Consider the following 26,734-nt stretch of genomic DNA (forward strand, 5'->3'; position numbering starts at 1 on the left):
CCAGTTTATTTTGTTGTTTTTTTATCATGTGGGAGATATAAACTTTACTTTAAGCCTTTGATATCACACATGATGTAGATTAAAGTGAGATGTTTATTACTGTACAGTATTTGTATATTATGTGATGAAAATATATTTTAGGGCGATAACATCTATTCATAAAACTGTCATTGATTAAAATAATAGTAATAATGATATTTATTATCATGATGTAGATTATTATTATTATGCAGTCTGTCTGTATCCACTAGGTGGCGTTGCAGGGACAGTGAATGTGATGGCCCACAGACAAGTGACCCACCCAACTTTACAAAATGTATTATTAGTCATATTCCATTCATAGAGGCTGTGTGTCTCTACCCACAGGATCTGCTCATACTGCAGTTGAACGCATCTATGACTGTAAAGACTCTAACTGGCCCCTACTATGTGGCCACACTGACCCCACACACGCATGCACAAACACACACGCGCACGCACACACACAACTCGGTCCATAGTTGCGGCTTTAGCTCTTAGTTTCTGAGTCATGTCGGACTAATTACGCACGATAATGTCCAACCGCAACAGCTTCCGAAGAACCGCTCCCGGCCCTCACTTGGTACCCATGAACATCCGGAAGCACTGAGCGGCATAATGTAGTTCTCTGACTCTGTTCATCACAGAGGGGCGGATGAAACTCTCCCTGTCTTTTTCTCTCTCTCTCTTTCTCTCCCTCCTACTCAGTTTTTCTCCACCCCCCCACCCCCCATGTTCAAATCGTGGAAATGACCAGCTTGCGCCAGGACGCGCGTCAAACATCCTAAGCGCACGGACAGGTTTATTCAAAAACAACATTTTGAACTTCACCCAGGACATTTTCTTGACTGTTGTCCATCTGGCGAGGATGGGAAACTGATGGTGAGTTGAAGAGAATCCGTTTTTCTCAACAGTATTGGCCTGAAAAAGTTCTTCTTCGTCTAATGGATATGTGTAGATGAGAACTAACTTATTTTCTATCTATCTATCTATCTATCTATCTATCTATCTATCTATCTATCTATCTATCTATCTATCTATCTATCTATCTATCTATCTATCAATCAATCAATCAATCAATCTATCTATCTATCTATCTATCTATCTGTGTTGTAATATCATATTTGAATAATATCTGATATTGGCAAAGACTGCAGTGCATGTAATGGGCCACAATATATTACAGAACTTAATGGGATATGGCAGCAATTACGAGCCCACACTCCATCTCAGACGACTTCCTGCTTGCATGATTATCAACATTCTTATTAGATTGCTCTCAATTAGAGATCATCCTGTCCTTTTTTTTTTGCTTTCTAACCAGGACTGTAACCACACACTGTAGCTACGCAACTCGTAGCCTACATTAGAAAGAAAGGAGACTGTATCATCAACTATTTTGCCAACGCCCTGAACGAGCCAGATCTGATCCTGTAGTCTATTCTGTAAGAGGCAGCAGGCATTAGCTGTGAGCACTTAAGAGCTTTGAGTGTGTCAGTCCCTCAGGAGCCCACAGATACTGAGGTGTGATCCCCCCGCACACAGGTATGTTTGAAACTATTTGTGATTTTAGATCATGCTGATTAATGGATGTCATCCTCATAACCAGTATTATGTTTTGAATTACTCTTTTTTACTTTTTACTGCTTTGCAGCTCAGTTGTTGGCCGGCTGGGCTTGTCAACAAGCTATAGTGTCTGTAGTTCAGAGGTTCTTTATTCTTTTCTCAGCCAAGGACCCCCTAGGAAAATATTCCAGGGACCCGATGTACTGTATGTCCCTTAGAATAATTTGACATAGCCTATTTTCTTTACACTTACTTCGTTATGTGAAAGAACAACACAAGGAACATTTCTTAGAAAGATATTAGACATGAATTAAAAATATTTTCACCATGTCAACACAAAATACCAAAACTGATAATTGTAATGGATGGAACTGGAAACTAGAGACTTTCAAAGATCCCCTGGCAGTGTGGTATCATTTACCTGTACTGTATAAAAGTAAAAGTAATGCCTAAAAAGTACATTTAATGTAGGCTGCATTTAAGTATTTTAGTGTTAAACGGTTTGTTGATTATTTTCTATTAGCTCTTTGGTTTGTTGGTCTTTGTCTGACTGAAGCCTAAAGATATCCAGAATACCATCAAAGCAGATTCAATGAACCAGATTATATTATATTATTAAATATATAAATATATATATTATATTCACATCTAAGAAGCTGGATCCAGATTTTCTCTTAAAAAATACATCACTCCACAATCAAATATCAAAATAGATGCTAGTCACTTAAGTTTTCATTGATAATTGAATTAGTCTTTAAATGCCTGTGGAAATCTGGCTGATTTTTTAACACCTGCACTAGCTTAACCTTGTGTTTTATTTGGAAGTTTGAAGCAACATAGTGCACAATAGGATGAAATTCATAAAAAAAAAACGATCAAAAAAGCATTTTGAGGTCGATGAAATGACGTTTTGAAATGAGCAATGTACATTAAATATTAACGGATGAGCCTGTAAGTGTCATGTAGGCGGGTCAGTCATCACTTAATGCTCATCGGCAGGACGCAGTTAAAAAACAGCAAATACCAAACTACTGCGTCGGCGCTCTGTTCCAGCGAGCGTCGGTGGAAACAGATGCGTCCATTTTAGGTTAGTCGGGACAAGGTCATGATGCCGACAGGTTGCAGATAAATTGAAGTGGGCCTATTTGAAGCTTCAAAGTGTCGCTGCATATCTCAAGTTGCGTGTGAGTTGGGAACAGAGTGACAGAATGATGCAGACCTTTGTGGAGGTTAGTCGCCACAGGTTGACCTTGTCGGGTGCACATCAAATCAATGTGTGTGTTATTTTGATGTTTTCGGAAGGTTGTCAAGCAGTTTGTCTTAGCGTTGTTCCTGTGTCTGTCTTCAGTTGTTCAATTTTGAATTCCAACTAACACTTTATCCTTTAAACAGTTATATACAACAGTTACAGTCATATGGAGCGACCGTTGTCTTTATAACCTCATTTAGGATCATCACATATCAGAGGCACTTTATCCCTACACATGATGGAGGAGAAAGATATGGACTTCCCTGTCTACTGCATTATGTAAACACTATGTGGTGCATTGTAACAAAGGGCTGCACTTGTGTACTCTAAACTATGACGGTGCACACACGTATATCACATTTACTGTCTCATTGTGTGTTTCACTCATGAAGGCCACAGCACAGCAGAGAAGAGTAGGTGGGCCATGAACAATATCACACCAGAAGAAGTGAGCGTATTTAAAACACACTCCTCACCAGTGAAATGCATCCTATAATTGAATCTCACGGCACAGTGCTGCAGTGGTTAGCACTCACAGGGAGAAGGTTCATGGTTCTGCCAGGGTCTCTCTGTGTGGAGTTCTCCTTGTGTCTGCCTGGGTTTACTCCAGCTTCCTCCCACAGTCCCAAAACATGCAGATTGTATGATATATGATGATATATGAGCATTAATGGTTGTTTATCTCTGTATGTCGGCCATGTGATGGGTCTGGCTGTGCCCCGCCTCTTGCACTATGTCAGCATGGATTGGCTCCAACCCCTTTATGATAAGCGGTATAGTTAATGGATGAATAGATTTAATCCCAGTAGTAATTTCATGAAAAACATGAAATGGTATCGGTGTAATGATTTGTGAAATGTTACTGGAAATGGTTCACTTTAATTGTGTGAAATAATGTTACATTGAACATTTCTGATTCCTGCAGTGTGTTTGTGTTGGTGCTGGTGCAAGCGTCTACTCTTGTAGCTACATTCAATTTTACATTGTTTATTCGGGCTGGGGAATAAAACAGTATCATTAAGTATCACAATACCATTTTCAATCAGTAGCAATACAACAAAGTTTCAATTTAAATTGATATAATGCATATGCATTGTGTAAGAATAGTGAGGCGGTATAACTCATAATTCATGGACCTCACATTTGTAAAATGCTTTAAGTGTTATAATAGAGTTTGAAACCACATCCTGCATCAGTATCAAACATCAGTCATTCAACTTTAGATGAATAATAATGTGACATTACACATATTTTCAACCCGTCGGATCCAAAACAGAGGCCTCATACCAGGACTATAAAGATGCTGAATACATCAAACTTGATTCTAAAAGTTAATTTTTGAAGTTCTCATTCAAATCTTGAAAAGCTCGTCCTTACATATGCTGTTGGACAGTTTAGACGAGAAGTTTCGAGGTTAGATGGTTAATACAACTTGTGTATTTTTTGCAAAGGCCCGTGCACTGTATTTGACTCACTCAGCAGTTCAATCACTGGTCGTGTTTGTCCACTGATGCACACGTGCAGATGAATATTTCTCTGTCCCATGAAAAAACCAGAAGCCATGTTAATGCAACTGATTTGTGTCAAAGTGTTGAACATCAGATATTTTACTGGTTTATTTCAATCAGGAAGTCAAAAGACTAGAAAACGATTATTATCAGATGAGACACTCTCTATGAGACAATCTCTGCATGCATTCAAAATGAAATTGACACAGATGAAGAAATGTGCGTAGTTTAAAGTTACAGTAGATGCTGTAGTTGAGACCCATAACACATGAGACGTAGCTCAAGAGGCCCAAAAGACTTATTTATCTGCGTAGATGTATGCAGGACATGAAGACAGTATTCAGCTTGGCACCAGAACGAGCTCCCTGAAGTGTCCACATCATCGGAAAGTCTTCATGTGTTTTCTGAAGCCGGAACCATTAACAGGATCTTCCACAGGGAAATAACATCGCAATCATAATAAGTATAAGCCAGTGTCAAAGGTGATATAATAGACTCTCAGATGTAGAACATACGCCCAAAGTCAAGATGAGAGTTCAAAATATGACAGTGTCAACATAAAGTTGATAGTAATTTGTACAAAATAGTAATAATACGTATTGTTGTTACATGTGCATACTGTGTTCATAATGGTTGTTTTGTATATGCACATTTGATTTACTTATTTAGGGGAACCTGCATTGCAGAAAGTTTTCATCTTAAAACAAAAGCCAAAGCCTTCCTTCTTCAAAGTTAATGCTGCACATGGGGTTATATGGTACTATTTCATGATATTTAATTACAAAAAATATACTAAAGTCTGTGTATCAACCCTTTTTGAAGATTTTTATTGCGATGACACTGGTAACCGTGATAATTGGGTCATTATAACCGTGGTGCAGAATTTTCACACCATTCTATCTTTTGTGTCTCCGTTCAGCTCAACTATGTCTCTGTTGGTTTTGTAATGTTCCGCTTTGTGTCAGTGTGAACCGAACACTTTGATTTGAAAACCACGTGCACGGACATGTATGAAACCTCAGAGTCGTTGGACACCTCTCTGTTGTTGTCACAATTACATCACAGTGTGCATGTGCAACTGGGTGCTGAGGGCAGCTGATTGATCAGTGTGCTTGGGATTGATTTCTTTCATAGGGGAGCACAGCGCATGGAAGTATTCTATTACACTGTTACATTCAGACCAGGCAAAAGATCCCAGCGGCAGGGCACCCAGAGAGATGCCGTGCAGTCTGTAGTGCATTCATATTTTATACTGCTTAGGTCTGGCCAACACATCATAGCAGTCAGGCCTATTAGTAGAATGGAATCTTCTTCCCCATGCTCTGTCTCAGGCTCTGAGGGAAAAGCGGACTCTCTTCATTTTGAGGGATGGAGCAGAGAAGCAAGGATCTTACCTGAAATTGATCATTGTCATGTCAAAGCTTAATTTTACCTCCAGAGGAGCAGTTAATGAGATCTAATTTTACCACAGCCGGCAGGAATTTATGTGCATGACAGTCATATCCAGGCTCATTATAGCCTGCCACTTCCTGAGATGACGATCTGTGACCAAAGAACTGAACTGCACCCACCTTCCTCTCAAAGTTTGTCGACAGGACTTTGTCACCAGAAATACAGATGATTAGCCAGAGGTTAATCATTACACATTAATCGCTCAGTTACATTTTTCAATGGAATGATATTTCATGTCAGATTTTAAAACCTCTAATCAGAGCTCCTTATCTGTTCTGACCCCCTCAGGCCTTTCTCATGTTGGAGGCTAGCTGTTCACTGTGAAGGTGCAGGATGAAAAAATGGCACAGCTGCTTGTACCGCCAGGTCCAGACAGCTTCCGCCCCTTCACTCGCGAGTCCCTCAAAGCCATTGAGGGACGGATTGCGGAGGAGAATGCCAAGAGGCCCAAGGGCGAAAAGAGAAAACGCAAAGATGATAATGGGCTCAAGGCCAGCCGCGACCTGGAGGCCGGCAAATCTCTCCCTCTTCTGTATCGGGACATTCCTAAAGGCTTGGTGTCGACTCCACTGGAGGACCTGGATCCATACTACGCTAACCAGAGAGTAGGTTGGCTTGATATCGAACTTGAGCAGATCTGATGGAAACCCTGAACACAGAGGAATCACAATTCAAATTTTGATTTGGTTTTGCGCAGTTGTCACCACAAGACCTAATTATTAAACTATTGTTCCAGAGAATGGACAAGAATGAATACATATGTATATTTTGATTTCGGGCAAGGGCTGAATGTGTGAACACAAACATGAAAGGGATCCTGTGGTAGCCTTCAGTTGTCATAAAAACTCAAAAGGTGTTCAGTTTGTCCAGTTTGGGCTACCATAAAATAACATGGTGGCCTCCGAAGATATATATATATTTATATTTAAATATAAAGGGCCCATTCTAGGGTAAATAAAACAACAATTCGTACAATTTAGATGAAACAAACTAGTAATAACATCACTAGGATTATTTTATATTCAATTTGTGCCAATAGATCCCTTTCACCTAAATCTTACACACTGGACCTTTAAGTATTGGCCTTTTCCCAGAGAGACATAGTCCAATCAGCCATTGTACCATTGGAGAATAAATTCCCACTTACTGCCCAGTAAACAAACATTGGGGCATATTGGGATATGTGTCATCAATCTTTTTGGATTGCCTGGATCTTTGTGCATGGTTTAACTCAATGCATTAGTTGAACTGAGATGAAGGTGCTCTCATCTCGTACTGAAAGCGGCTGTTATCAGTGCATTACTGTCTTCTTGCCAGAGGCTTAGACTCTTAGACGACAGGAAGACAAGGCCAGTAAAGAAGAGGTATATGAGGTTCATCTGCAATATACAAAATGTGATTAGTGAAATGTACACTGGTGTAAACCACAGGAGCAAAGCAATCTTTGATTAGCAGTTGTAACTAACCACATGATGGCAGCATTCATGCTTTTTGTAAACTCTAATGTGATATTGCACGTCAGTCTGCTAGAGTTCTATTAACTTTCTTTTTCTCTCAGACCTTCATAGTATTAAACAGAGGAAAGAAAATCTTCCGCTTAAACGCCGCTCCTGCCTTGTACCTCCTGAGCCCTTTCAACCTTCTTAGAAGAATATCAATCAAGATTTTGGTACACTCATATCCTTTCATGTTGACCGTGATGTTTATGTTGACTTCGCACTAAGTCTGGTGTTTCTAAACTATATCCGATTACTCTTTGTCAATATACTTGTTTACATTGCCTCTCCCCCCCCCCCATATACTAAATCCTAAAAAAAAAAGTTTATTCCAAAGAAAAATAACTAACTTCCTTGACAACAGCCTGCAAATTGTTCAACGTGATGATCATGTGCACCATCATCACCAACTGTGGATTTATGACACTGAGCGGACAGCCTGAGTGGACAAAGAATGTGGAGTAAGTTCTTCGTGAATTGCACATTTAATCATATCCTATATATCATACACAGTGTAGATACCACGTTGATTAACCGATCAATATTTTTCCTCAACAGGTACACGTTCACTGGCATCTATACCTTTGAGTTCCTCGTTAAAGTTTTAGCTCTAGGGTTCTGTTTAGGAAAGTTCACGTTTCTAAGAGATCCCTGGAACTGGCTGGATTTCACTGTCATTGTTATGGCGTAAGTAGTTTGAAGTTAATCATTATAATAAATTTGATGGTAAAGAGCTTGTGATCAAGGCCCACAAAGTGGCAACCAGCCAAATTGTACTGATTTCAGTTTTCTTAGCAAAAAGTTTGATCATCTGTATTAGCAAATTTTTCTTACATTTTTTCATTTTTGCAAAATAATACATTTTAGAGCTCAAAGGACAAGGCTTGTGTTATTCTATATTACATTCAACAAATCCCAAACTATTAAAGCATTAGAACCCTGTCCGTGGCATGCAGTCACAATCCAATTGGTTCTTTATTAAACTGCAGAGGAGTGGGGCGCTATTTCCAGGATGGCACATTTGGATCGATATTGCGCAACTTTGGCAGCAGGAAGTTGCACTAAATGTGGGATTGATTCAAAGTAAACTACAGTGCTCACTGCTCGCGTTCTTTGTAATAAAAGAACAGGTCGCTAAACAATGGAGGTCTACAGCAGAAAGGAATTAGAAGGGCACTCGGACAGCGCATACCAAGACCCCCCTCAGCCACGACTGTTGGTAGAGCGGTCGTCCTCTAACCAGAGGGTCAGCGGTTTGATCCTAGTCTTCCCCACTTTGCATGCTGAATTGTCCTTGGGCAAGATGGTGAACCCCAAAAGTACCCGTTCTCAAAGAGAAAGTGCTGCACATAGATGCACTGAATGAATGTGTGTGTGAATGGGGGTATGGCAAAACATTTACAGTAAAGCACTTTGAGTGGTCATGAGGACTAGAAAATGTATCAATTACCAATCTCGCCATGTTAAAGAAAGTGAAGAATATATCCTGGGTCTGCCCAATTTTGCCCTTTAAGCTTGTATCACATGGGTCCTGATTTATATTATTATACAGCTTATACAGAGGCATCATTATCATTTCACCAATTTGTCTCACCTTGTTGCCGTATGTGCTAAAATGTAATCATGTACAGTTGCACTGATGGCTTCAATCTGTGTGTCTACATGTGTTGTTGTCTGAGTCAATATGCCTCAGTAATCGTACGTTTCCCTGCAGGTATGTAACAGAGTTTGTGGACCTGGGCAATTTATCAGCTCTTCGCACGTTCAGAGTGCTCAGAGCTATCAAAGCTATTTCAGTTATCCCAGGTAAGCCGTGGGAGCGAGTGCATGCTAGTTTCGTCTCTCGTACGCTGCTCCTCAAACTCCTCTCCTCCCCCAATTACCTCCCCCCTTGTAACTGTCATGACATGTGCACGGGCTGCTCCCTAAACCCTACCTGTCCACCTCCTCATCACAGATGGGTCGCAGTGTTGTTTGAGCTACAAGTCATTGTAGAAAATCTGAGTCTGGCTGAAATTTCTTTGGGTTTTTAATGGATCTTTTTCTGGATGCAGCTGTTTGGCTCTCGTAGTCAAATGTAATGTTCTTTTCCTCCAAAGGATCTACAGGGACATTTTCATATTTGCTCCGTGAGATCTGTGCCATTTGTTTTTTGATTACTTTTTGCGCTGATTCTTCTGAGTGGACGATACTAAACTGCCCCTTGCATCTTCTTGCGTGTGGCTGCTGAATCCCTAATGTCATGCTACCAGTGCTGAGGGTGTGTCCCATTTGTTGTTGCACATGCATCATCACAGACATGCATGATCCTCATTTCCTTTGTTACTTTCCTTTGTGTAATTGAGATCCTATTGGTTAACATTGGGAAACAGTTTACCATAACTATTTTATTTCCTAGTATTTATATAGTTTGCTATTAAAACATCCCATAATTGTCAAAGACCTTCATCTCATGGCATTTTCTGTACATAATAGTTGAAAAAAAAAAAATGAAAGTATGACTGTGTTCTTTTGAAGGAAGAGCTGATTGCTTTGCATTGTTTGCTCATGCATATTGAATGTTGGCAATGTATCAGGGTAATAAGCGATACCATATCCGGCAGGCCTGAAGACCATTGTTGGTGCGTTGTTCCAGTCAATGAAGAAGCTTGCAGACGTGATGATCCTTACTGTCTTCTGCTTGAGCGTCTTCGCCCTCATAGGGTTGCAGTTGTTCATGGGTCATTTAAAGCAAAAGTGTGTCCGGATTCCATCAAACGACACATTAAACAACATGACAGAGACGTTCAACATGACCGCTCACATGGACAATAAGAGTGAGTAGTTGATTTTCCTCTGTTCCACTATGCTATGTTGTCACAATCACATAATCTTCAAATGAGATAGCAACATAGTTTCCCTTTCTTCCCACCAGGTAATTATTATTACCTTACTGGCAAGAGAGATCCACTGCTTTGTGGACATGGCAGTGAAGCTGGGTAAGTTTATTCCCTGACTGCATTATAAACCACACACAATAAATATACAGTTTGAACGATGCCTCTTTTTTGACATTAAACACAAATGTGCTTCGTGTACAGGCAGAAGTGTGATCCCCCTCAGACATTCACAGACTTTCTGTTTGTTGCAGGCAGTGTCCGGAGGGTTACAATTGCACGAAAGCGGGACAAAACCCAGACTATGGCTACACCAGTTTTGACTCATTTGGTTGGGCCTTCCTCTCACTGTTCAGACTGATGACACAGGATTACTGGGAAAACCTTTATCAACAGGTAGGCAGTGTAATTATGAAGACTGAGGCTACATCCATATGTTTTCGTTTTTATTTGCGGTCAACCCATTACCTGAACGCTTCAGTGCTGTTGTGGAAGCTTCTGAGAATCTCCTGCTGGGATGTTCATGTGTGAAAGGCCAACCCTAGAGAAAGTAAATTGTACAGACTGACACGGCTGGAGGAGCTGACGAGACGAACAAGCAAAGAGATAGGGGAAACACAGGGATTAAATACATGAGTAAACAGGACAGCTTAGAAATAAGAGTGGGGGAGGTAATCAAAAAAGGAGGGGAACCAGACAAAGAGTTAAGTGAGAAAGATACACAAGGGGAAAAAAAGCAAAGTAAAACAGGAAGTTTAAATACAAAAAAGTTCTTCAAAAGGGCCAACAACAGAAACACTGATTCTAATCAAAGAAACACAATCTTTGAGAATTATCTTTACTGGGACACAATTTCATGTGCCAAAGGTCTTTGAGCTTAACCTCAATAAAATACAACCAATTTAAATGCAGTCAAGAGATTCCATCCAATGATTAAAGATACAGTGGACAGTCAGTGGACAAAACTACAAATTAAGGAGGAGTGGGGACTTTTCTAGATTTGTGCATTTTGTCAGTCAATTTAAGCCATTTTAAAGAAGTGACAATAAGGCACTGAAATGCTGAAAAGCACTTGACAGCTGCGTTGAGTTACTCCCTGAATTCATTGAGTCCACACTGATCTGTGCTGCAGTGTTATGGATTCAGCTAATTACTTGACTTGCTCAGTCTTTCAAAACGTGTTCGGTGGCGGCCTCATGCCTCTTGTTTGAACTCACCGGTGGTTCCGGGCGCTGTATTTGTACTGTGTGTGGGAGGGGCTCTGTCAAAGACAAAGCATTCTCACATTACAATATTGGTATTGAGGGGAGCATTTTGAACATCCGTCAAACAAACCTCTAAATGAGGTGCAGGTGCATCGTGGCCAAAAGGAACAAAGAATGAGTCCCACTATGACTCAGGCAAACACAGCGTGAATGGATGTTCAGTGAATAGGCCGCTGCTTAACTTTGTAACACAAACACACAACAAGTAAAGCAAACAAGGGTCCCCTGAGCAAGTCTTTTCATCTCTGTGTCGGGTAGCATTACCTGGGATTATCAGCAAACTCTCTCCATGATGCGGAGGGGTGACAGTTGGTATTTTTAGCCCTTTTTAGTCCTATTTACTTTTATTATTTGAATAGACAACCATATTCAAAACCAGATTTGTCTGTCCTTGAATAAATAGAAGCAAACCCAGTATGTAATTGCTGTATAATAACCATGGCAACAACAGCAGGAAAAGAGTTCACTGTATGCACTAATACCGACAAAGACCTACTTCCTGATTCATTTACCACGCAAATGAGTTACATTCACAGTCAGTGTTGTAGTGGAAATGATAGAAAAGTGTGACCTGAGGGTGATGCCTACGAATGACAAAAAAATGCCAGAAGTATAAATTAATAGATAAATAAACAAAGGAAAAAAGTAAATAGAGTTTGCAATGTAAAGGGATATGTCTGTATTTCTGCATGGATTCATTTACTTGTTCCTGAAGTAACCCCGCCTTCCTAATTAACACCTGGACACATAAATACAGAAATAAATAAATGTAGAAAGTTAGTAAGCATAGAAATTAATAAATAAATAAATAATTTCTTTAATCTTATGTCATTTATTCGTCCTTCATAGACACCATGGTGTATGAATCTGCACATGTAATCTCTGGCCCTGTGTTGGCACAACAGCAAATCACAGGCTATTTTAATTGATTGATTCATAATGATTAAATTTCATGTAGGTTTGTGAATGAGCTCTTGTTAATGTGAATCAGGGCTTTATTTTTTAATATAGATTGGCGACAGAGAAAGAAGCCGAGGGACAGAGACAATCATGTAACCTCAGCCACAGCCACAATGTCACAATATAACTCATATACTTTTTGTTACATCTACAAGCACAAATCATTGTGCTTGTAGATGTAACCAATCAACAATTAGACGACATGATGATGATATATCAAGTATTGTAAGTGTAATTGTAAAATAGCTTGTACTGGTGATCACAAATATTCGGCATCAGTTCTGTGACCAGAACATTGTTTGTGTTTCATTCCAGACGCTGCGTGCAGCAGGGAAGCCCTACATGATGTTTTTTGTACTGGTGATATTCCTCGGCTCCTTCTACCTGATCAACCTGATCTTGGCTGTAGTGGCCATGTCCTATGAGGAGCAGAGCCAGGCCACCATCAAGGAGGCCAAGGAGAAGGAGGAGGAGTACAAGGCCATGATGGAGCAGCTGAAACGGCAGCAGGACGTTGAGGTACACGCCGGCTCATCCACAAACATCATTTTCACACCTTTTACCAGCCTTGTGCTATAGCACGAGAAACTCGATGGCTCAAGTGCTTGCAAGCTATGCAGTTGAAGTTTTCTGTGATCCAGAATCAGAAAGAATGAAGCATTGAGATAATCACTCAAATTGATTCCACCCCTTCACCCACATTGTGCTCTTTTTTTCCTCCATTTTATAGACAGCAGCAATCACAGCTTCTGCTGAGACCGGGGAGGTCAGTGACAAAGCTGACGGCACTGCGAGCTCCTCCGATGCATCTAAGCTCAGCTCCAAAAGTGCCAAAGACAGACGCAACAGGCGGAGGAAAAGAAAGGAGGAGGAGGGCAAAGAGGCCGAAGAGAAGCTTCCTAAGTCGGAGTCGCAGGACAGTATAAAGAAGGGTCGCTGCCGTTTCTCCGTGGAGGCAAACCTGCTCAACTATGATATGAAGTGCTCGTCCGCACATCAGGTTTCTTGCGATGCAGTTGCATTATACACTATATGTATTTTTGCTAATTTCCGTCATGCTTCATGAGTTGCTCACAAGTTGTCATGCCGTTAGGTTTAATGCAATCTTTCTTTGACTGTTATCACAATGACAGTTTTTTTTTCTATTCATCATCATCACCATCTGTATCACTGCTGGCTTCTTCATCTTCGTAATTATCTTCTTCTTCTTGGTTGTGTTCAACAACTTCTCACGTTCTCGTCATCATCAGGATATTTTTTTAATTTTGAAATTTTCCCCATCACAATGCTTATCATCACCTTATTCTTCATCATGATCATCATCTTTACCACTTGTTTCCTTGTCATCATCCTCGTCATCGTCATCATTTTCCTTTTTTTTCTTCACCTCAGAAATCGCTTTTTTTGCAAACATCATCGTCTCCATTCTTTCTTCTTTACATGTATCATGTGCCCACTGAAGAATATCCTTCTTTCCCAGTCCTTTCTGAGTTTTCGTGGACCCCTCTTCTCACCCAGACGGAACAGCAGGACCAGCGTTTTCAGTTTCCGAAGCCAATCGCAGGACGTGGGCTCAGAGAACGAGTTTGCCGATGACGAGAGCAGTATTTTTGAGGACGACCTTAGTCAAAGAGGCTCTTTATTCCTTCCGCGGAGGTTTGATCGGCGCAGCAGCAGTATGAGTCAATGCAGCTTCTTTTCACATCGCCTGTTTCCACCCAGCGGGATCAAGCGCAGCGCAGTAGACTGCAACGGGGTGGTGACTCTAGTGGGCGGGAATTCTCTCCCGTCGTCACCTGTGGCGTTTCGTCTGCCTAAAGTGACAGTAGATACAGGCCCCGACGCAAACGTAAGAAAGGGTCATCGAGTCCTTGTGGTCCTAATTGCTTTATTGTTGCCTTGGTTCTGTTTCGGATTCTTTCTTTTCTCCCTGTGTCACATACTTGACATGAGTGCTGATCATTTTCCAAACCAGATGTGGTGTCATCCAAGTGTCCGTAAGCCCTGACATTCAAATTCAACTCGAAACAACGTCATTTACAATTTTTGTTTAGCCTAAATGTCCGTGATTCTCCTATTGAACGTACACACACCGCACAAGCTAATGCCTAAGGGGCACGTGACGACATCAGCGATACTCGCAAGGTTTACAGACACTTGGATGACACCACAGGAGCAGTATGGAGGCTTTTTATGTTTTTTTTATGTTGTTTTTTTACATTTGAAGGCCCCCAGTTACTTTAATTAAATTTGGATTTGGCTGCAACGCTGTTTTTACCCCTGAAACTCCTTAAGTGTTTTGTGGACTCAAACACTTCACCTCCATCGGCATAGTGGTGTAGAGATAATCAGTGAATCTTTTCATTTTTGGTTGAACTATCCCTTTAAGTTTCCTGCTCCACTATGATAGACAAAGCATTACTGTGCCTTCTGACCATCTTACCAGGGCGCCATTGTTGTACCAAGTTATCACATAGAGATTTACAGTAAGATATTCTTAATGGGAGTCGACTGGTATAGAAATATCTAGATTTCAAGTTCCTTTTATTTTTGCATCTTTGCATTATGATACTCATAATAAATGGTGACACAATAAGTCTTGTTTGTAACCACTGTGAACCCATAGTATTGTTTGCACGTGGACTAATCATCTCTCTCCGCAGGCTGACACCACTGACACAGGGTACAGACAGGCCATTGGGGGACCAAACCAGGAGTTTATGGACTTCCTAGAGGGCCCAGAGGCCAGACAGAGAGCCCATAGTACAGCCAGTGTCATAACCAGCACCATGGAGGGTAGGTATTCTGCACCATGGCATGATATTGGAAAGATAAATGATTACATATACATGACATATCCTTCTTTTTGCCATCAATCAGAGCTTGAAGAGTCCATGCAGAAGTGTCCTCCTTGCTGGTACAAATTTGCCCACACCTTCCTCATCTGGGAGTGTTGTCCAGTCTGGCTAGAGATCAAGAAGTTTGTTAAATTAATTGTCATGGACCCATTTGGAGACCTAGCCATCACCATCTGCATTGTACTCAACACATTGTTTATGGCCATGGAGCATTCTCCAATGTCCCCAGGTTTTTCCAATATGCTGACTGTGGGCAACCAGGTGAGCGGAATGTAGAGTGTAGTGTAAACTTTTTTTTCCAAAATAGTTATCATGTTTGTTAATGATCAGTTTCTGTGTTGTTGTTTTTTTTGTAAAGGTATTCACTGGCATCTTCACTGCTGAAATGGTCCTCAAGATCATTGCGTTGGACCCATACAATTACTTCCAGAAAGGGTGGAATATCTTTGACGCAATCATTGTCACTTCAAGCTTGATTGAGCTGTCTTTGACAAAAGTGGGTGGCGTGTCGGTTCTGAGGTCCTTCAGACTGGTAAGTCTGCGTGTGTTATTTCCAATATGTCCAGGAGCCTTTTTAACGTAGAAACATGAGATGATATTTCTTTTCTTTTCACAGCTGAGAGTGTTCAAGTTGGCTAAATCATGGCCCACTCTCAACAAACTGATCAAAATAATTGGTAACTCAGTGGGGGCTCTGGGCAACCTGACCCTGGTATTGGCCATTATCGTCTTCATCTTTGCCGTGGTGGGCATGCAGCTGTTTGGAAAAAACTACAAGGACTGTGTGTGTAAAATCTCTCTCGACTGCACTCTGCCCCGTTGGCACATGAACGACTTCTTCCATTCATTCCTCATTGTGTTCCGAGTGCTTTGTGGAGAGTGGATAGAGACCATGTGGGACTGTATGGAGGTGGCTGGGAAGACCAAGTGCTTGATTGTCTACATGATGGTCATGGTTATTGGAAACCTGGTGGTACATTCCCATCTCTTATTGTCAATTTTACTTGTCACACTTATAGATGATGATGCTGGTTGATGTAAATAATAGCAATCCATGAAATGCATGGCCTTTCAGTTCAATGAGAGTATGATTTATTGATTTCTGATTCAAATTTTGCAATGCTCTATCTCAAAACCCTTAGCTTGCACTCAAATATACCCTACTTGTGCTCATACTTCCTGCGTTCCAGCTATATAGCTCATCTGTGTGGTGTTGACAATTGGAACTGTCCCACCTTGTTGTTGGTATGTAAGTTTTATGTATTTGAGAGCCCAAATCTGAACATGAGGTCAATAAGTCCTACTCTCAAACTGAAATAACACACTGTTGAATGTAGATAGGAAAGAAAAACCAACATGTTCTGCACTTATCATTAAGTACAACCGCTAAAAGATAACACAGTCTCATGCTAAGTAATGTCATTATCTACTAGGTGTTGAATCTGTTCCTGGCTCTGCTGCTGAGCTCATTCAGTGCCGACAACCTGGCAGCACAGGAAGTTGAAGGCGAGATCAACAACTTGCAGATTGCAATTGGACGCATTCACAGGGGCATAGCCTTCGCCAAGTCCATGCTCAGGAGCAGCTGCAACAGCATCTGTCTCAGGGATAAGAAGAAAGCGAAGAGTGATGACAAATCTCTGGATGAGCTCCACAAACCTATGGGGCCGAACGGCATCCCCAACCACACCATCAAAGACTTCCCTAAGAATGGCAACGGGGACGTGACCGGGGTGGACAAAAATGGAGACAAGTACATCGTCAGTAGCAAGAGCGATGATTCTATCATGTGTTTCATCAACAATCCTAGTCTGACCGTCACTGTTCCCATCGCTGTGGGCGAGTCTGACTTTGAATTCCTCAACACGGAGGACTTCAGCAGTGCCTCATCTGACCCGGCAGGATGCCCTGTGGTGAGGATGCTTTTGTGGATTGCTCTGATAGATCAAGTTGCCTTTACTGTCAGAGATAATGCTCCTCTGAAACCAAGTCTCAAAAGCCGTATCGCGAGCAGACTAAAGTTTACATGATAAAGGATTTTAGCGTTTCGGTAGTTTCATGTCCATCACAGAAGCACTCAACCATGGCATGTGATGTCTCGCTTAAAGACCCCATATACCATGACCCTCTAATGAGGAGAGGCCATATAGGCCGGAAAATACCAGTGTGCAGATTACATTATGTGCCATTTAAATCGGAGTGCCGGTGAACTGAATCCTCCTCTTCAGGGGCCTGCCTGCTTTGAACTGGAGAGTCGATTTCTGTGTGAAAGGAGAAAAAGGAATACAGTGACTGTCTCTGTAAAATTGTGGCAATGTTATTTTAGTCATTTAATTTGAATTTGAATTTTTTTACATAAGCAGTTAGTATATTCATTTTATTGACTTTCACACTGACTTTATCTATAAAATAGTAGATAAACTTTAAAGATATTACTTAATTTTTTAGATTCCAGCTGTAATTTTTTTTTTCCTACTAATAATATTTTATGTGAAGGGCTATAGTTTATATAACAGTATGTTAAACCCAAGGTCAATTACATTAATGGTCCAATTACCTGTTTAGCAGATCACTCATCTGACCTTATTACTTTTAACATCCAGTCCCAAATGTGGTTTTATTTTACGCTGGAATATTTATGTTGATTTACACATGAAAAAACTTTCTTTGTGAAATTGCAGACTCACATTTAATTTAATTTAATTTAATTTTGACACTGGTCAAAACTTTTCATTTTATTGCTTTGTGATATCAAATCTTTGTAGCTACAATTATGCATTCCCAGACAAGGACATATATGATTTGAAAATAACATTCATAATTGGATGACAGCTGCACCATGAATCCCCATGAATTGTAGATTTTAACCTAATTCAAAACTACACTTATAATTATGACATCATAATGATCAATTTCCCCAGTTTACTCTTGATGTAACTCGAAATTTAACGCAAAGCTCTAACGACACGGGATGGATGGACGGAACTGCAGAACAAACACGTAGACTTCAGTGCAGTCTCAGTAACATGCTTACATCATACATCCTGCACTGCATTAGCTGGTCCCAGGATAGCTCAGTGCTTCTGCACTCTCCAGTAAGGCATTCAGGCTACTCCCATCTACCAGCCATTAGGAGACACACCCTGTAGAGAGCGATACAACAACAGACCAGAGGAGACAACATGTGGCTACTGCACAACACTGTTAGTGTTCAAATCCAGAAGGTTTCTTTTTACATATATTTCAAAGGACTGGTGCAAAGAACAAATAACTGATATCGTACCAAAAAAATGATTTGACAGTTTAAGGGATATGTGCAGTATGTACAGGACACACTAATTCTTGCATTTTCTTTATTTTTGCCATTCTACATTTGATTTAACGGATATCTTCTTAATAAAACAAGACATGCAGCCGAGATCTTTATCAGACGCAGATGAAATATACCGGTTACACGTCTTGCTCAAGTTTTCTTTTGTTGTATGAATGCCGGAAAGAGAGAAATAGAGTTAATCAACTAAGTGGACAGGAGGAGCGTAGAACAGTGGCAGATCTAGGATTTTTCTAAATCAGGGGCCATAAAGGGGCCACAATTCACACAGAGGGCCAATTTTAAGTCCAATATCAATGTTCAGTTCCTGATTCATTCAGGTGAAGTCATTCCTTGTACTGTTAGATCTAAGCTTTGAACAAAGCCACACATCATTGAATATATTTAGAAAATTGTGCCTGGTTCAACCACATAGTGTAGTTCAAAAAAAGCTTATACAATAAATAATCTTCACAAATTATCATATTTATTGTTGGTAAGTGATTAGTTTATTTAAAAGAAAAGACAACTGACAGGGGCCGCTCAGATTTCCCGGGCCTAGCCCTTGGATCCGCCCCTGTCTCAGCATGTCACCCCGTTATATTTGCCATGGCTGTCTGTTGTATTCGCTCATCTTTGACTTGTTTCACTCGGCTTCTTCCACAGATTGGAGAGGACGACGGGCAGCTCAGCACCTCCGAGGGCAGCACCGTGGACGGTTTGGCGGCTGGGGAGGGAGACTCTCTTGAATTCGAACTTGAGGAATCTATGTATCCTGATGGTTGCTTTCCTGAAGGTGAATACTGAACCACCCCTGAGCTACCTATTACTGCCACTAGAACAGCCTCTGTGTTACTCTAACCCATCCTAAACTAACATATCCCCCTTTGTCTGTGCTTAGTTTGTGTGAAGAGGTTCAAGTGTTGTCAGGTGAACGTGGACGTGGGCTGGTGGAAGGTGTGGTGGACGCTAAGAAAGACCTGTTACCGGATAGTGGAGCACAACTGGTTCGAGAGCTTCATCATCTTCATGATCCTGCTCAGCAGTGGAGCTCTGGTTAGTGTCTGTAGGGGGGTAAAATGTCATAAAGTTGTTTTTGGACACCTGACTGCCAGAATGTCAGAATAAGTAATAAGGGCAGTCTCCCATTTTAGCCTTTTGTCACTGCTATGGTACAAATGTAGACATTTTATCTTTCCGTGTACAATAAGGTTAAGACTTTGAATAAGAGTGTAATAAGTGTAATCATAAAGAATATATTCTTAATGTCAAGCATTTGCCAGTTACACTTCAAATCTTTCTGTTACAATAACAGTGACAGTGTATGTTTGCATTCAGATTCACATCTAATTACTCCTTGTGGTATTGCTCACATCCAGGCGTTTGAAGATGTCTACATTGAGAAGAAGAAGAACATTAAAACCATGTTGGAGTTTGCCGACAAAATCTTCACCTACATCTTCATTCTTGAGATGCTGTTGAAGTGGGTGGCATATGGCTTTGCCAAATACTTCACCAATGCCTGGTGCTGGCTGGACTTCCTCATTGTTGACGTATGTTGAAACAGAAACACAGGTTTTTTTTTGTATGATTCTCTTTTTCATTGGGTATGTTTTTGTCTTTTCTGCTTTTGACATGTGTCTTCCAGGTGTCACTGGTCAGCATGGTGGCCAACCTCATGGGATATTCTGAATTTGGTGCCATCAAGTCTCTGAGAACCCTGCGAGCATTGAGGCCCCTGAGAGCCTTGTCACGATTCGAGGGCATGCGGGTAAGCGTCACGGGATTTCCCCCCACTCTAAGTCATGGTGCACTGTCTGATACAGAGCACAGAACCTGGGAAGTCTCACTCTGCAGAACCGCAGCAGATATATGGGATATAGGGACTGATATCTATGAGTGTGTACAATTTGGTGTGGCTTGATTGAATATTAGGGGATTGTTGAGGCTTGGCGGAGGGATGTGCCCTTATGCATACTATTCAATTGGAATCCATACAATAACAAACGTATGAAAAAAAAAATGGTGGCTCTGTGGGCAGTCTTGTGCCTGACTACATCTGGGAGCACTGACCTCTCCATTGGTTGTCTAGAAACGTCACGGTGTAGAAAAGACTTCAGGGAGTCACTGCCCCCCTGCTGGAAGTCTGAAACCACGCATGTAGTGCACAGTATTTACCACCTGCGAGGAGGAGGAAGTAGTTGTTAATTATTAAGCCACAGAGCTGCTGGTTGGTGGATTTAGCTGTCTTTGAATCCAGGGTAGATGTGTTTCTGGCTCTGGCTTCATAGTGAACATCGCTCCACGTCTCTATCCCTTAGCCCCAAAAAAAGCGGATTAGCATATTTCCCAGAATGTCCATGAAGTGAACAGGAAGTGTTGCCATGTTCTGTTGTAACAAAAACAAAGTTAATATTTTTGTCCCGTCTCATAGCATTACAATATTCTGCTGTGCAATGTAAGCGTGGTCTAAACGGCGGTTGATCACTTATGTAACTTCAAGGGGAGGGATGTCGGCTGGCGAAATCAATACAGCACATTGATCAGTTGCTCTCATACTGTGGTGGTCTAGATGTACAGCACTGTTATGATGACGCTCTTTCCTCACGTGGCAGCCAGTGAATCCCCTCCTTTGCATGAATACTTTGTAATGTGCATCAGTAGCGCTGCATTATAATGTCACTGATTTGGATGTTGTGTGCCGGGTTTACATCTATTCATGTCCCTGTTTACAGTGAACGCACTTTGTGGAGTCCTCCTGCCTGTTTCTAAAAAGTACATTCATAGTTCAATTCTCTGCCTCCTGCCCGAATGATTGTTTTCCAGCTTTACCATGCAGTTATGATTGTATTATCAGAGCTTTGGTGAAGCGATGAACATTCGCTCTTGTGTTTTCCTATTTTAACCATGGCCAGAGTATCCTGTGTTGTGTATCAGTCGTGCATGGCTCCATTCTGAGGTTTCCGCCTGCTGAACACACTGGTTTTGTCTGTGTGTGGGTTCGCAGGTGGTGGTCAATGCCCTGCTGGGAGCCATCCCTTCCATCTTCAACGTGCTGCTGGTATGTCTCATATTTTGGCTCATCTTCAGCATCATGGGAGTCAACCTGTTTGCGGGGAAGTACTACCATTGTGTCAACAGAACCACGGGGTACCGTTTCCTTTCATCAGTTGTGAATAACAAGACAGAGTGTTCGGCCCTCGGCAATGACACTCGCTGGAAGAATGTCAAAATCAACTTTGACAATGTTGGTATGGGTTACCTCGCACTGCTGCAAGTAGTAAGTAACGGAATCATTTTGGAAGTGTTGGAAGTGCAATTTTTAGCCTGTAAATATGTTATTTGCTGTATTGGTAGAAAGTTGGAAAGAGTTGGAAAAAGTTCTTGTACAATATTTTTGTTCATGTTGTCCAATTCTCTACAGGCTACATTTAAGGGCTGGATGGAAATCATGTTTGCTGCTGTGGACTCTCGAAAGGTAATCCAGTTTTCATTTGCATCTAATCCCATGTGTCACTTAAAGGTTCAGTGTATAAGATTTAGGGATCTATTGGCCAAAATTGAATTTAAAACAATCCTAGTGATGTTTTCACTAGTGTTTCATCTAAATTGTATGAATTGTTGTTTTATTTACCCTAGAATGAGACCTTTATATTTAAATACTTTATATTTACAAACCAAACACCTTTTGAGTTTTTGCTACCATAGGTTCTCTTTTATGCTTGGGAGGGGAGGGTGAGGTGAGGGGTATTCAACTGCAACATGCAATTTCAACACTAGATGTCACTAAATTCTACACACTGAACCTTTAATATCACAAATTCTTTCAGTAATAAATCATAATTTTCCTTTAATCAAACAATTTTTGCATTTATGGTTGTATTTTGTTCAGTAATAGTTATTCATCGTAATTTATATTATGTAATTATCACCCTATATAGTGTATGGGCAATTTTAAATGTCTTATAGGAATTAAGATTAAATAAAATGTTGTTATATGGCAAGATGTTTTGCTTTAATGGCCTGTCTTGTGTTTGACAGTGCTGTGTCAAAGCTGTACAAAGTTACTGCTATTGTAGACCATGTCCTGTTTAAGGAGTGTTTGTTTCCTCCAGACTACGAGTATTTGCAAAATTGTACCAGTCGCCAAATCCACCGGGCCTGAAATCTTAAAATCTTAACTTCAACACTATCTCCACTTTCTGTCATTTTTACAGGCAGGGGAACAACCTGAGTATGAGATCAACATGCTTATGTACCTGTACTTTGTTGTCTTCATCATATTTGGAGCCTTCTTTGCACTCAATCTCTTCATTGGTGTCATCATAGACAATTTCAATCAGCAAAAGAAAAAGATAAGTATCCAATCCCCCTTTGAAACAATATTTGATATTTTTACTTGATGGAAATTTAAAAGAATATAAAAGCATTGCATTCAGTTTAACTTTTTGCTCCAAATCACCGTTGCTGTGATTTAACAACATCTCTCATCCCCTCTTCACTTTGGAGGTCAGGACATCTTCATGACTGAAGAACAGAAGAAATACTACAATGCCATGAAAAAGCTGGGCTCAAAGAAACCACAAAAACCTATTCCTAGACCATCAGTATGTGACCTTATTTATGACTGACTGCATCATGAATCCATAATTATTTCACCTAATGTCTGTTTGTCTGCCTCATGTCCATTTCAGAGCAAGATTCAAGGATACATCTTTGACTTCACCACAAAACAAGCTTTCGATGTTGTAATAATGGTTCTAATATCGCTCAATATGGTCACCATGATGATAGAAACTGAGGACCAGTCAGATGCAAAGAAAAAGGCTCTCGAAAAAATTAACATTGTGTTTATTTGCATCTTCAGTGGAGAATGTTTGTTGAAGATGATCTCTCTCCGTCATTACTTTTTCACAAATGGTTGGAATATATTTGATTTCATCGTGGTCATCCTTTCAATCATTGGTATGAACCATATTTGTTAGCTCGCCAGATATCAATTCAAATAATAATTATTAATAAATAATTTCTCAGTATATGTTTTTTATTACATGGGCTCTGCTTTCTTTCCTCAGGTTGCTTTCTCGCCGATATTATAGAGAAGTATTTTGTTTCGCCAACCTTGTTCCGAGTCATCCGGTTGGCTCGCATTGGACGCATCCTCCGCCTTATTAAAAGCGCCAAAGGAATCCGCACACTCCTGTTTGCCTTGATGATGTCACTTCCTGCCTTGTTCAACATCGGTCTCCTGCTCTTCTTGGTGATGTTTATTTATGCCATCTTCGGCATGTCAAACTTTGCGTACGTCAGGAGAGAGTCAGGCATTGACGATCTTTTCAATTTTGAGACGTTTGGCAACAGCATGATCTGTCTGTTCCAGATCACCACCTCAGGGGGGTGGGACGGCCTACTCGCTCCCATGCTCAACAAAAACGATGATGATTGTAACAAAACCAGCGAGCATCCTGGCAGCTCTGTTAAAGGAGACTGTGGAAATCCTGCTGTGGGGATTACTTTCTTCGTGAGCTACATTATAATCTGTTTCCTGATTGTGGTGAACATGTACATTGCAGTCATCCTGGAAAACTTCGGCGTGGCCACCGAGGAGAGTACGGACCCACTAAGCGAGGATGATTTTGAAATGTTCTATGAGGTGTGGGAAAGGTTTGATCCTCATGTGTCACAGTTCATGGAGTACAATAAGCTGTCCGACTTCGCAGACGACCTGGACCCGCCGTTGCGCATAGCCAAGCCTAACAAGCTCGAGCTGATGTCCATGGATCTTCCCATGGTGAGCGGCGAACGCATTCACTGCCTGGACATCCTGTTTGCATTCACAAAACGTGTTCTAGGTGAGGGTGGGGAGATGGATGTCCTGAGGGGGCAGATGGAGGAGCGCTTCATGGCCTCCAATCCCTCCAAAGTGTCCTACGAACCCATCACTACCACTCTCCGCCGCAAAAACGAGGAAGTGTCGGCCGTCGTCATCCAGAGAGCGTACAGACTGTATGCAAAGAACAATCCTGCCAGTAAGCCCTCTGACGAACCCAGTGATGACATTCAAAAGAATGAAACGCTCATTGACAATGAGGAGGTCATCACAGACGAACTGAAAAGAAAATCTAGCACTGATAAAAGCGAACTAGCCCCTTCGTCTGCCTCTCAACTGTCATGTGACGGCGTGACGACAAACGGGAAGAACAAATATGAAAAAGACAAAAGCGAAAAGGAGGTTGAAGGCAAAGATGTCCCAGAGCAAGATAAATGAATATTGGAGATGCAACAAAGACTTTTTGATTCACGACAAAAAGGTTTACAACATTTGAAAGTGGCTGAGACATCCACTGGACTCTTATCCTCTGTATGGATATCTATGCCACACTGACCACGCTTACTTGAGGGTTTTGGTGCCTATAAATGGAAAGTTGCTCAAGCAGTGGGACTGTTTTGGCTTCAGGAGCCATAATGACTTTTTGAAGACGGGCAACATTCCTCAAAGTGTTCTGACAGACACGTTAGTTAATGCTATGACTTCTACTGCAGCTAGTTCTGCTATCCAGTGTCTTGAATTATTCTTATATCACTCGCTGTTGTATTTCTTTTGTTGACTTTTTTTAATACGCTTTTTTTTTTTTTTTTTACTCTTCAAAGGGGTTCTCCCTTCAGGGGTCGTCTTTACAATGAGAAAAACTGCTTTAAGGCTCGTCATGCTAACAGGAAGCACTGAGAATACTTGACGAATCCAAGAGATGGTGTCAGAACTGCTGTAGTTAACAGTAAACCTGCATGAATGTTTCTCCATGATTATGCATGCTAGTGTTCTCTTTTCATCAGGTTTTCTCTCCCTTTCCATCAGTGCTTCATGAAACCACGATACAGTCAGGATACATTTCTACACCTTACAGAAAGAGCCTGAGGTCCAAATAAATCCACTCATACTCAAGTACAGTGTGTCTGAGCATCAGTCCCATAGCGGTAACACTTGGCAGAAAGACTTTGCACATTCAATTTTGTTGAATCATAAAAATCATTCATGTGTTAATAATGTTGCTCAATCGTTATCATGAAACAAACCTTTTGTCTTTAAAAACTGGAAATTGTATGCCATGGGCTCACTTTCTCTAAACCTGTTTTAAGTTACCTCGCTCAACACCAGACCCACGGCAGTTTGCTTCAGGAGAACTTCTGTGTTTTTGTCATTTTTCTTTATATTTGGAGGGGACAACAATGTCACTCAAAATATCTGATTCCTCCAAAAATTAAGATGTCCTCCATGTGTCGACCTTCTCCTCGTGTTTTTTTCCTTTTTGATGATGAACCTCAGTGTGTATTCTACTTTGATTATGAGATAATGGAGCATAAACTATTGTATTGCATTACCTCTGATATAAAAAACAGATTCATCCCTTAGGTTCTGCTTCATTCAGGCTGACAGGTACATGCAGCGGGAGATGTGAAAACTGTCATATGGACTTCTTAATAAGACAAATGATTGCTGGTGATGTTATGTAGTTTTTCTTTCGAGGCTGTTTTTATTCAACGGCATGTATTTATTTAAAACTTTTGAGTGAAAAAATGGGATGACGATTTATTTTTTGTTTTTGTGTGCTTTGTGAACTGTATCACACAGGTTACCTCTCGATTTTTATCATGATAAATATCTAAATAGGATGAAGACGACTCAGAATATTCTGAATGATCGTCTCAAGGACACGGCATCACACATCTCACGTGCCCTTGGCGGTTTCCTACTTCTGTTTACATTTCATAAGGGCGTTCAGTTGTGTTGCTTCTGTCCCTTCATCCCATCACCATCCGCCCGAAACTGTGTCACGGCTGCATCTGTCGTTTAGTATGTTATAAAAGTGTAATTCCATTCATGTGAGTATATTTTGCATGATGTATTAAAACCTTTAATACGTGTACTTTGTGCATAATGAAAGAATGTTTTGATTACATAGAGTTAAACACCTCCCATCATTCAAATGCATAATGCTTGTAGTGTATAAATAAACTGCATGTGAGACACTGCTATAACCCATTTCAATGAAAAGAATAAAGATGTCATGTACCTCAAGTATGTGTAAAATGTTCATTTATGTTATAAAGTCCTGTTTTGATCAAAGTTCCGTATCTTTAACCATGAGAGTGTGGTGAGAGGTGGATGAAAGGACCC

General features: G+C 40.8%; 1 protein-coding gene across 1 annotated transcript; it reads left to right on the forward strand.

Annotated features, from left to right (window-relative positions):
• On the forward strand, window positions 1–26,635 carry scn1laa (sodium channel, voltage-gated, type I-like, alpha). The gene is made up of 27 exons (XM_034573945.1): window positions 1–900; window positions 6,082–6,398; window positions 7,352–7,470; window positions 7,661–7,750; window positions 7,848–7,976; window positions 9,004–9,095; window positions 9,893–10,105; window positions 10,204–10,267; window positions 10,420–10,561; window positions 12,706–12,909; window positions 13,121–13,390; window positions 13,871–14,239; window positions 15,054–15,186; window positions 15,271–15,509; window positions 15,607–15,780; window positions 15,865–16,221; window positions 16,682–17,161; window positions 19,225–19,354; window positions 19,460–19,614; window positions 19,938–20,111; window positions 20,207–20,329; window positions 21,566–21,838; window positions 21,983–22,036; window positions 22,776–22,913; window positions 23,061–23,165; window positions 23,253–23,523; window positions 23,634–26,635. Exons 2-27 carry the CDS (start codon window positions 6,135–6,137, stop codon window positions 24,824–24,826), a joined length of 5,955 nt encoding a protein of 1,984 aa, XP_034429836.1. The 5' UTR covers window positions 1–900; window positions 6,082–6,134; the 3' UTR covers window positions 24,827–26,635.
• Window positions 26,636–26,734: the final 99 nt, after the last annotated feature.

The sequence above is a fragment of the Hippoglossus hippoglossus genome, chromosome 21 (assembly GCF_009819705.1).
Source record: "Hippoglossus hippoglossus isolate fHipHip1 chromosome 21, fHipHip1.pri, whole genome shotgun sequence".
Taxonomy (NCBI): Eukaryota; Metazoa; Chordata; class Actinopteri; order Pleuronectiformes; family Pleuronectidae; genus Hippoglossus; species Hippoglossus hippoglossus.